The 11844-nt window shown below is 43.0% G+C and overlaps 1 protein-coding gene across 1 annotated transcript; it reads left to right on the forward strand.

Moving 5' to 3' along the window:
* Positions 1-4106: 4106 nt before the first annotated feature.
* On the forward strand, positions 4107-9237 carry LOC104513953 (teneurin-4-like). Its single transcript, XM_010157464.1, has 2 exons — positions 4107-4399; positions 8766-9237. Exons 1-2 carry the CDS (start codon positions 4177-4179, stop codon positions 9044-9046), a joined length of 504 nt encoding a protein of 167 aa, XP_010155766.1. The 5' UTR covers positions 4107-4176; the 3' UTR covers positions 9047-9237.
* The last annotated feature ends 2607 nt before the right edge of the window (positions 9238-11844 follow it).

The following is an 11844-nucleotide window of genomic DNA, read 5'->3' on the forward strand; positions in this document are numbered from 1 at the left end:
TCTAGTTGAAAAGTGTCTCCTTACAAGCGGTGAGCGAGAGAGAAAGGAAAGGGCTGAGGAGAGTTAAATTTATAAAGACATGAATGAATTGGGAATTGAAGCACTGTAATAAAGGAATGTGTATGTGAATGGTGCAAATTTACAGGGCTATTTTTGATGAACTGTAGGAGGAATTTCAGTTTTTCAGTACCTTTCTGTACGAAAAGAAAAAGCTTCATCTGGTGGGAATTCAGTCAATTTCCTGATTTTTTTTTTTTGGTTTCCTAAGTTGCAAGGTTACTAATGGTAATTACAGACCCTGTTTGTACCTTGTGGCTCTAACTGTGCAGAAAGGTTTTCTTGGCACGTGTGCCTCTCCTGCTAGAGGGTTTTTAAATGACTGGCCCTTGGTAGGAATTGCTGCAATGCTCGTGAGCAGAGAGAAGCCACCTTTCCTCATTTCTTTCTTACGGAGTATAGCATCCGCTTCTCAATCACATTTTGCTATCTCCATCCCCCATGACAATAAACCACAATTTCAGTGTTCATTATAACAGCTCTTACTACAGCGCCGTTGTGAAGCAGCCTGTTTTAAGGTGTTTTATTAAAAGGTATAACAAACCTGCTCCTTTTGAGGATTTCATACAAACAGAGGAGGTATAAAGGAGACAAACCAATTCAATAACAATTGCAAAAAAAAAAAAAAGTCATGTTTTTTTAAGCCAAGAAAAGCTCTGTTCTTTTTAAAGGAAGAAGCCAGCACACTGAAAAACAATCTGATGCTCTATTCCTTTTTCCTCTCTCCAGTTGAAAGTGCCAATGTGTTTGATTCAATGCAGCAAAATATCTACCAGTACCTGGTTGATCTCTGGATACCTGGAGACCTCATTGCAGCCTTCCAGTACCTGAAGGGGGCTACAAGGGAGCTGGGAGAGGACTTTTTACAAGGGCCTGTAGTGACAGGACAAGAGGTAACTGGTTTAAATTGAAAGTGAGGCGATTTAGATTTGATATCAGGAAGAAGTTCTTCACGGTGAGGGTGGTGACACACTGGGACAGGTTGCCCAGAGAAGCTGTGGATGCCCCATCCCTGGATGTCTTCAAGGCCAGGCTGGATGAGACTTGGAGCAACCTGGTCTAGTGGAAGGTATCCCTGCCCATGGCAGGGGGGTTGCAACTGGATGATCTTTAAGGTCCCTTCCAACCCAAACCATTCCATGATTCTATGATTCTATGATTCTTACATGCTATTACTATGTTAAACTGGTCCTTAGCATAACACTGTTCCCTTCACTATTGCTTCTACATTAAGACCTCAGATTTGCACTTCTCAGGCCTTTACTCTACAATATATTCAACTTGTGTAAATTTTGGCTAGTGAAGAATTCCATTTGCATTTACTGTATTGAACTTACATGGTTCATGAATGAATTTAAATTGGTGAGTTTGGTGAGTTTAAACACCAGATTTTAGTGGTGCTGAAATCTCTGTGGATGACTTAAGTAAAGCTCAGTTATAAGACATTCCCCCACCCATCCTTCCATTTGTGTTCAATTTCTATGAATTTCAGTTTCTATGCATTTTGCTGACAAATAAGGAGTGTGAACTTGGTCTGCTGCTATCATTGGAATAGATTGGGTGATAATTCAGTGGTTTTTTTTTTTTTTGAAAAGTATCTTATTTTTCAGGAAGGCTGCCACAGAAACCGTACAAACTATTGGAACTGGGTTGTGTCACTGCTGTTCATTTTGAAGGTTAAAGGGGAGAAGCACAGAGAGCTGCCTTAGAGAAGTCCGAATTGCAGAAATAGGAATGGCACCTTCTTTTTCTTTGCCCAAATGAAGGTGCATGTCACAGCCATCCTGCAGTTCTTTCTCCCACCTGCACTTTCACCTCAACTCAAGAATTTGCTTACTTCCGCTTTTGCCAGACAACTTGGCAAGTGAGGAATTCATAATAAAATGTCTTCAAGCTCCTGCATATAGAAACACAAAAACATAGAAGAGTTTGGGTTGGAGAGGACCTTAAAGACCATCTAGTTCCAACCCCCTGCCATGGGCAGGGACACCTTCCACTAGACCAGGTTGCTCCAAGCCTCATCCAGCCTGGCCTTGGACACTTCCAGGGATGGGGCATCCACAGCTTCTCTGGGCAACCTGTGCCAGTGCTTTACCACCTTCTCTGGGTAGAGATGTCCAATCTAAATCTACCTGCATTCAATTTAAACCCATTACCCCTTGTCCTGTCACTATGTGCTCTTGTAAAAAGACACACCCCAACCCCCCAGCTTTCTTGTAGCCCCTTCAGGTACTGGAAGGTGCTATAAGGTCTCCCTGGAGCCTTCTCTTCTCCAGGCTGAACAAACTCAACTTCCCAGCCTGTCCCCATGGCAGAGGGGCTCCAGCCCTCTGAGCATCTCCATGGCCTCCTCTGGACTCACTGAAACAAGTCCATGTCCTTCTGATGTTGGGGGCCCCAGAGCTGGATGCAGAACTGCAGGGAGGGTCTCACCAGAGTGGAACAGAGGGGAAGAATCCCCTCCCTCACCCTGCTGGCCACACTTCTCTGGATACAGCCCAGGATACGGTTGGCTTTCTGGGCTGCCAGCGCACACGGCCGGCTCATGTTCAGCTTTTCATCCCCCAGTACCACCAAGTCCTTCTCCTCAGGGCTGTTTGCAAGCCATTAGCATCTGTAAGTTATCTGAACCTGTTCTTAGGGTCTTACATTCCTCATTGGTTCGTAGTTTTGAGAGCCACACACACTATGTTACACCACATCCCTTTAAACTGACACGCAAATCTCAAAGCGCATCTGTCCTTGACTTTTGCACCATAGCTGTGTTGTGCTGCAATGCAAATTCAGGGCACAACATCTGAAGCGAGGCTGGGGTCTAAGAGTCATGGAGGAGGTAGATTTCATTAGTATGTTCAGGATTTAGCCTTTCAAGAGAGAAATGCCAGCAGCGTGTGATTCTGTCCTTGCCAATGCATTTCCATACCTATTTGCTAAGAAAAAGACCAGGGACTGATAGGTGCTTCCTGATCATCTTCCTCTCTGTTTTTAAGTACTGGTAGTAAACAACAATATCTTGGTGTGGCATTTAGAGACTCGGTTTCTGTTCTTTAGAGGTCAGGAGGACTCGGTTCCTGAAAAACTCAGCCTGTGATTACAGACCTCATAGTTTGTTTTGTGGGCTTTATCAGTATTTTTCCTCATAAACCCATTTAGGTATTCAAAAGCATATTTTACCATCTTGTTGCAAGTCATTGACTTGTTTCTCCCTGTGCCTTCTGTTTCATTTAATAAACATGAAGTGAAAAGACAATTTATTAATTATTTTGACAAAACCACTTTTAATGCTTGTTTCATTTGTGATATCAATTTTCTCTCTGTGCAGGTATGCATGCTTGCATCCCAGTACATATATACATTGATTTTCCCACAGGCATAAATCCCAGGCCATGCTGTTACATGAAGCAGAGCACTATCTTTTATTTGCACTTCTCAACTCTATTAAATTGTAATGTATTTCCAGCAGAGTAAAGACAACTCCTCTGAATAGGGAAACGTTTTCATCTGGTTTCCATCCATATCTCACCCCTTCATTCTTCTTTCTTCCATCTCCCTTCCCACTTGCCTTCTTATACTGTCTCTTATTTTTTGTTCATTCCTTCTAACTTCAGATCTATCAAAGAACTTTTGAAACTATAGGAAGGTATTTTTCTGAAGTCCTCTGGCTGCCCAAATAGAGACATTTCAGCGTGGCCTGATTTCCCAGAGATTGGGTGACTGATATACCGAATATGTGCCTCCTGGAAGTGTCTGAATCACTTCCCATGGAAAGAAGACACTGAAAATCCCAATCAGTTTCAAATGCCCAAGTTCGTGCTGAGTTCAGGCAGATGCAGGTTGCTGCGTGTACTTGTCCCGCTAGCTGAGGCAATTATGAAATGACTCACAGATAATTGAGACTTGCTTTCCATCGGTAATTGTTCTAAGAGGGTTTTCCTGCAGTCCATTAAGTAACGTCTCCTTTGTTCACTGCAGGAATGTATAAAGAAGGCAAATTAGCCTCCAGGTGCCCAAAGGCGTGAACCTAGATCCCATTTCTTTTATTCTCTTTTGCAGGTTATTCCAATCTGACCACTACACGGACGTCATTATTTTAATGTTGAATACTCAGACAAGGGTGCCATGGATGTAAAAGAAAGGAAACCGTATCGATCTCTGACTCGGCGCCGTGACACCGAGCGCCGCTACACCAGCTCTTCAGCTGAGAGTGAGGACAGCAAGGCACCCCAGAAGTCCTACAGCTCCAGCGAGACCCTGAAGGCTTATGATCAAGACTCCAGGTTGACGTACAGCAACCGGGTCAAAGACATGGTGCACCAGGAGGCCGATGAATTCTGCCGAGCAGGTGAGTGCGTTTCGGCGGATGCTGCTGCAAGCAGCATCAGTTAACCAGATGAGAGCTGGGGCTGGGTGGTAGGCTGCCTTTGAAGGACTATGAGGCTAACAGCAATAGACAGAAGAGAGGAGCAAGGACATCTTCATTGCACTGCACTGACGTGGAGAACTTTTCACTATACCATGTGCCTGCTGTGTCATGAAGGAAGTCAACAAGTTGACAGGACAAGGGGTAACGGGTTTAAATTGAAAGCGGGGTGGTTTAGATTAGATATCAGGAAGAAATTCTTCATGGAGAGGGTGGGGAAGCACTGGAACAGGTTGCCCAGAGAAGCTGTGGATGCCCCATCCCTGGAAGTGTTCAAGGCCAGGCTGGATGAGGCTTGGAGCAACCTGGTCTAGTGGAAGGTGTCCGTGCCCATGGCAGGGGGGTTGGAACTAGATGGTCTTTAAGGTCCCTTCCAACCCAAACCATTCTATGATTCTATGAACAAGGATCCCAAGGCAGAAGACAACCAAGGGAGAGTGCCACTATCCGCGCTTTCCATCTAGGCTACAGCAAAACCCAAGAAGCCTGGAAGAAGGAGCCATCTGAGCTGCAAGTGGCATGAACCACCCTCAGCATGATGCATGGCCTGCAGGCTGTACGTTTGAGATGGGATATGCTCCAGTATTAAAAGAGTGGTGAAGAAGATGACTTTTAGGACCCTGCTTAGTGAATTTGGGTCACAGAAGCTGTGAAGATGTTGAGTTCATGGGTCAGCATGGGCTCCACAGACCTGATAGAGATTCCAGATATTCTCCTTTTTATTGCTAGCCTGAAGTCAGTGCAATTGTATTTCACTGCTGCTGTTGCCTACTTGAGGTACATTTCTGGCACCTGCTATAGTCTCATCTTCGTTTTTCTGTAGAGATGTGAGTGGCTTAGTTCAGAAACCAACCAGGGCTTCACATAAATTATTTTTAGAAGTCTATGAAGAAAAGCATAAAATGTCAAAGCCAGTCAAATGGAGTAGGCAGCAGTCCAGACAATAAAATAGCTGACCCAGGCTGCTCTGGGTGCACCCTTTGCAGTTTGGAGAAGCTGATTCCCCAGAGGGAATGCATACAACTGTGCTCGTTTAAGCTAGGGGCTGCTTAATTTCACTCTTCAAACACCATGCAGTTGTGGTCTTGGTGCAAGACTCATCTTTAAAGCACGCACTAGCAAAATGACTTGCAGAAGTATCTTTGTGCACATGGCTTTGGTGTTTGTACTTCAGGATAACTGCAACAGACAATAATTAACAAAAGGGCCAATAGGTGTTGTAAGTAATACTATGCAATCAAAAAAGGAGTTCTCCTCTTAGCAACTCTGAAGTACTTCATCCCCTCTAAGGAATCTATGAAGTTCTAAAGAAAAGGAAACCTTTTAGGTCATTGAGTTTGCTCACTTCATACAATATATTCACTATGCAGGATAGATGTGAATTAGTACAGGTCAGTGGTTTTCAACCTGAGGGTCTGTGAGGCCATGCAAATGCACAGCCTTCTCCTAAGAAGCCCACAAAAGAGAAATAAGAAAAGCCAGTCTGTTGACAGGGAGTATAAATTTGCAATACACAGGTTCATACTTTCCTAGGAAAATTTTGCAGGGTACTGAGAAATAGTAAAAGCACTGTTCTAAGTGGCCGAAATTAACTGAGAAGTTAGGATTAACTATGTCAGTTCTACTTCTGATCTATCATTCACAGTATTTTTTAATTTATAATGGTCTTCCAGTTTATCCTGAGAGTCCCAAGACTGGCCTGAAGAGTGCTAACAAGCACCCCCAGACTTTCTGTGCCACGTTTTCCACTGGCAGAAAGCCAGGGATGGACCTCACTTTGTGGTGCTGCTTGGGCTCATGCCAACTGGAACCAAGCCTTATTAGCTTGCTTGATATCAACAGGGTGAAGTGAATTTCTCTCCTGCATTGGTTTGGAAGGCAGAGGAGGGAAATATTTCAAAATGACCAAATAAATTCAGTAAATAAACAAGTCAGCATTTAAATGGTTTTAGCTAGAGTGCGAGTGCCAGCAAACGTGCAAGTCAGCACAGGAAAAAATAGACCAGATCTGAATTAAAAAGCCTTAGATATTTATTATCTTCCTTTTATTGACTTGAGTTCTTCCAGCTTAAAAGGCAACAGTGAGCATAGAATATGAAAATCGATGCATGTCCTGCTGTTTATTGCAAATAAATTTGATTTTCAGTTAATTGTAGCAGTCATTTTTCATAATTTATGAGCTGCTGTTACTGGAGAGCATCAGTCACGCTGCACATTGATGTGTCTGATGATGATGAGTGTGGCTTGTTTCAGGGGAAGGTGAACTCACCATCGGTGACTCAAACGTGCAAGTAAAACCAAAAGATGGTGTTTTCCAGTACTCTGTGGAGGATGGCTTAAAAATTATCTAGCCTTCCACAAAAGTCAAACATGGAAGAGACGAGCAAAGTCTCTGGAGAGATACTGCTTCCTTGCATTTATAACTCAGGTCAAGTTCACCTGCTGCCTCATGCCGTGGAGTGGTAAAGGACGCTCCATCAGACCACTTTGCAATCAAGTTAAATGGATTAATTTGCCACAAACTCATATTGTGCTCCCTGAGCAAAGCCCTTGTATTTGGCAGAAGTGTGAACCCCAAGCAACCTTATCTGTCCACTCTGAAAGCTTTAGTCTTGTTCGGTCAATTAAAAAGGTGTGAAGTTCATGAATGCTTTATATAGCTTGAGTGTCATCAGCTGCAGATCCGGAATTAGCTGAACCATGGTTATTTCCTCCTGACATCAAACAGTTCCTTCTCTGAGCTTTATGTGGAAATGTTGTCCAGTCCCTTTATTCACCTTTCATTCAAACATCTTTATGGTCACTATGACCAAAGTCAACGGAATGAAAAAGTGTAGTGAAATAGCACCCACTTGGGGCCAGCTCATCCTTCGATGCATGTGTTCCCCATGCAGCAGGGCTTGGGGACAAGCCAGGGTATTTCCACAGGCATGAAACCAGACTCTGGAAAAGTAGAAATTTGGTTGTTTCTATTGGAGACATGTTTTCCACCATGTGATATTTAACATCAGTAAATGGAAATGTGAGGAGAGACACATGCTTGTGTGGTTTTGAGCAGGGAGAGAATCATAACTTAGTTTTGGATACAACCTTGAGGTCCAAACCTGATGGACAGATTTCAAGAATGAATAGATATGAACTTCACTGTTCAAAGCTAGGTTTGGGCCTGAACTTTTCTGGAAATCATGCATTCAGATTTATCTTGTTGAAACATGTCTGAGCTGCAAACTTTGCTCTAAAACCGAGTCTGTGGCCTGTGCATAGATTTGGCAGGTTCCACCTCTCTTTTATTGCAGGGGATTTACTTACTGAAATAATGGGAAGAAGCCAGCTAGGCTGAATTTGGTCACTGGTGTTGGTATTTGGCCATCATCCAGGGCCTGATGCCTCCTACCAGTTATAAAGTTCCTTAATCCACCCCATCAAGGCGTAACAGGAGCAGGGGTGCATTGTGCCGTATAAATGCACGGTGCGGCTAAAGGCATTCATGGGTGGCCAAAATCTTGTAAAGGCATTCAGGGCTGAAAAGTAAAAGCCTGCATTAATAAATAAATGTGGATTAAAATGGAGCCACTAATTGTTCTCCCCAGCCTCCTCGTGCAACTTTCCGAACAAAGTGTGCTAATATTTGAAGCCTCACTCACATCGATTTGGTCCGATTTTGAAACTCTGCAGGTAGCTAGACGTGAACTCAAGGGTCATTTTTCAGGTTATATTTTTAGTCAGCTAAACAATTGCATCCATTCACAGCCAAATAACCTCTGCTGTGATATCAGAATGAATAGCTAAACTGAGACAAGGTGTGAGTGGTCAGCAAGGGGAAAGTGAGATCACCAAAGGAAATTTGAACCCCCAGTATGTAATTTCAGGGATTTGAACCAATGGAATGCACTCAAATTTCCTATTGTAGTAGAGTTGCAAGGTGTAGGACTTTCGATCATTGCATGCCTCATTTTGCTTTTCTCCCAAGATTACTTTTTGCCTCTCCTAAAGAATTCCACCATTTCTCCAACTGTCTTTGTTTTCAAATATGATGATTTCTTTGAACACTCCCTGAGCTTTTGTCAGATTCCAGAAGCATAAATCCAACTGCTTTATGGTCTTGGCATGGTCACTTGGTCTCCCACTAACAAAGACCACAAAAGAGGGGAAGTTTGGTGTGACATTAGGACTTGGGAGCTGCTGTGCCCCACTTGAAGACAGAGAATGAGTGGTTCTGCCGTTGACTTGTGCTAGATGAAACTGTTCACTGTTAAAGGGTAACCAGGCTGTTGGTGTTTTCTCCCAGGAGCCAACTTCTCCTTGCGAGAACTGGGTCTTGAAGACGTGACACCCACACACGGGACTTTGTACCGGACTGATATCGGGTTGCCCCACTGCGGCTACTCCATCAGCGCCGGCTCGGATGCTGACACGGAGGCAGACGTGGTCATGTCGCCCGAGCACCCCGTGAGGCTCTGGGGACGCAACACCAAGTCCGGACGCAGCTCCTGCTTGTCGAGCCGGGCCAACTCCAACCTCACCCTCACCGACACGGAGCACGAGAATACCGAAACCGGTAAGTGGTGACAGCGCATGCGATGTCAGCTTTGAGCTCAGCCAGGAATGCCTCTTCTTACCACTCCGTCTTAATCTACCTTAGGTTTTGTGTTGGGTTTCTTTTATCAGACTCAGTGAAAACACTCTTCTAATAGCCCCATGTCATGGCCTTTTGTACTGTCCTACAGAGTGTTTGTTAATAAACTGCTAGAGAAGCTCCTACTTATTTATCACAGCGACAGAGATCATTAAGTGGCTGTAATACTCTCTCTGCTTTTCGTAGTGACCTTTCAGACAAAAAGCATTTAAATCTCCCCTCCCCTGGCTGATGCTGCTCTTATCTTTGCTACAGATTTTCGGGGCAGATAATTTCCTTCTTTTCCTCGCCGGTTCCTTGACAGGAGCTGTTTCATTTATGTAAATCGGCTGACTGCTCTCTGAAGGAAAACGATAGTGAAATATTTTTAGAAGACTTTTTCTTCGTGTGAAATAAAAGCTGAAGGTCAGAGATTTTTTATCTCTGTAACTTTGTGTCCCCAGCCACGGGGACTCCTGCATGCGTTTTGTAGGTCTGCGAACCTTTTTGGTCAGCAGTTCTGCCAAGCAGGGTAGGAAGGAGAGAGGATTTTGATTCAATTGCAGCTTGACCCCAGGGATTCACACAGCCCTATATGCCTTTGCACCTTTAATTCAATTATGGCACAGCCTGCTTCTTAATATAGCCACTGCGTACAAGTCATCGGGAGCTTGAGCTCCGCGCAGAAAGCTGATGTGAAATGACTGTATTGCTTGTTCTCTTTATGCTTTTGCCACAGTATTATACTGACAAATGATGACTTTTCCTTGGGAAGCCATGACACGGTGAGACATACACCACCCACATGATTTTGTGTTTAACTCCAACAAAATTACAGTAGAAGCTTATTAAGTTTCTGCTCAGAGATAATGATATATTAGTCAAAGTTCAAAGACAAACGGCCTCCTGTTTAAAGGGTGTAGAGAAGAATCTTTTTGAATTATCTTTACAATATTTTCTTTAAGTTTCTTAGTGTAGTATCTTACAGGGCTGCACCCGTTATGACAGGCGGACATGCAATGCCAGATTATATTGGTTTTCTTCCAAACCTTGTGTTTTGATCAAAAAACAGAGGGATCATTTGGGCTATCTAGAGTTTTGTACACTCCCAAGAAATTGCTAGAAAACAACCAAGAGCAAACACCTCGCACTTCCATCCCATTCTCCTGTATCCAAAGCTCTCTCTTGTGCTTTCCATGTTGTATAAGTAGCTATGATCATATCCCATACATTTTTCTTTCTGTGCCTGCTAGGAAAAGTGAAGTGCAGAATTTCAGTCTTTTTTTTTTTTTTCTTTTCTCTTAAGAGAGAAGAATTACATTAGCTGCTAGAGTCTTTTTCACTGGTTTCCATAATGCTGTCTACATGGGCAAATGCAACTCTGTACCTACACATCACTTACAAGTGAAGTAATATTACCAACAACACATTAGCAACATCACATGCCTGGAAGGGCTTTACTGAAACTCATAGCAGAGGCAGTAGTACTCATGTCAGGACTGAGACAACGTCCAATTCCTCTTCCCTTAAACTCAGTGACACACTAACCATGTGCTGGACCACCATTTCGTCTCAGTTTGAAAAGGGAAGACAGAAAGATGGAGAACGTACCTGCAAGTTTTTAAGTGCTGTAGGAGTGTAGAAGTTTCTTTGGACTCTAGGCATCTGCAGTCTTAGATGTTGAGTGTTTTGAATGAGAAAGGATGTATCATACTCAAAAATACAAAGTCTGTGTAGCATTTACATAATCTAGAAATATGTGCTGTCCATTAGGTAATTATATTATTCATAATGACAAAATAAAAGAGGTGGTGGAACACAAGAGAAAATATTACGATCCAAACAGTACTGTTGGGCAGCTTCAGCTGATGCTCAGACTTACCTAGGAAGATAGCAGAGACATCAGCCAGGTTCAGGTCAGAAAAGGTAGTCTGTAGCTGAGAGAAAGTAATGTCATTTCAATATAGGGATTTCAGTTCAATTGGTGGTACAAAGGTGCCCAAACAAAGGTTGCAGGGGAGAAAGAGAAGAAGGACTAAGGCCAAGTCTTGACCGTACACAAAATCTGGGCATTTAAATTTTGTAATGGCACAGATAAAGGCATGAGAAACTTTTGCACACAAATCCCTCACAACCTGAAACCTGCTGTTGGAGAAAATGAAGCCTGAGATCCTCTCGGGAGTTTTGTCTATCAAACGCAAAGGTTGCTCTGTGTTTCCACTCTCTGCACAGAAGCACTGTTACTCTGGGCCCTCCACTGCTAGCTATCACACAGGCTATTTTGAGAAATCCCAGATTTATGGGAGAAATGTTTTCAAGAAGACATGAAATTTTGCTAATGGCAGCATAAAGTAACATAATGCTATGACTCAGTTTACAGGATACCTTTATTAGTCAATATTAATTGTTGACAGTATTGATAGAAGTTATAGCCTTTAGCTCAAGTCAATATGGAGCTTTATGAACCTGCCATCAATAGAAGATTTTATGGGGCCCATTAAACCAACTTTTTCAATGAAGGTTAACGTCAGCGATTTTTATGCTGTTCATTATTTACCCAAAATAAATAATCGGAATTTACTTCTGATGTTTGTAAATCTAAAGCTGTCGCATTGGGATTCTACCAAGATGTTTATTGGATTCTTAGAAAATGAGAGTTCTGGCACCCTCAAAAAGCAAGTTTGCTTTTATTTGAGGAGTGGTGATACTCCTCAGATAAAAGGAAGGAACAGATACACTGCTCTGTAAGTGC

This window comes from Eurypyga helias, unplaced genomic scaffold, assembly GCF_000690775.1.
Source record: "Eurypyga helias isolate BGI_N326 unplaced genomic scaffold, ASM69077v1 scaffold7588, whole genome shotgun sequence".
In the NCBI taxonomy this organism is placed as follows: domain Eukaryota; kingdom Metazoa; phylum Chordata; class Aves; order Eurypygiformes; family Eurypygidae; genus Eurypyga; species Eurypyga helias.

What these genes read in the sequence shown, in the direction of transcription:
- LOC104513953 (XM_010157464.1), top strand. Translation starts at nt 4,177, where the DNA reads ATGGATGTAAAAGAAAGGAAACCGTATCGATCTCTGACTCGGCGCCGT. An exon ending in CGATGAATTCTGCCGAGCAG is followed by an intron (nt 4,400 to 8,765) that starts GTGAGTGCGTTT and finishes GTTTTCTCCCAG; the next exon opens with GAGCCAACTTCTCCTTGCGA.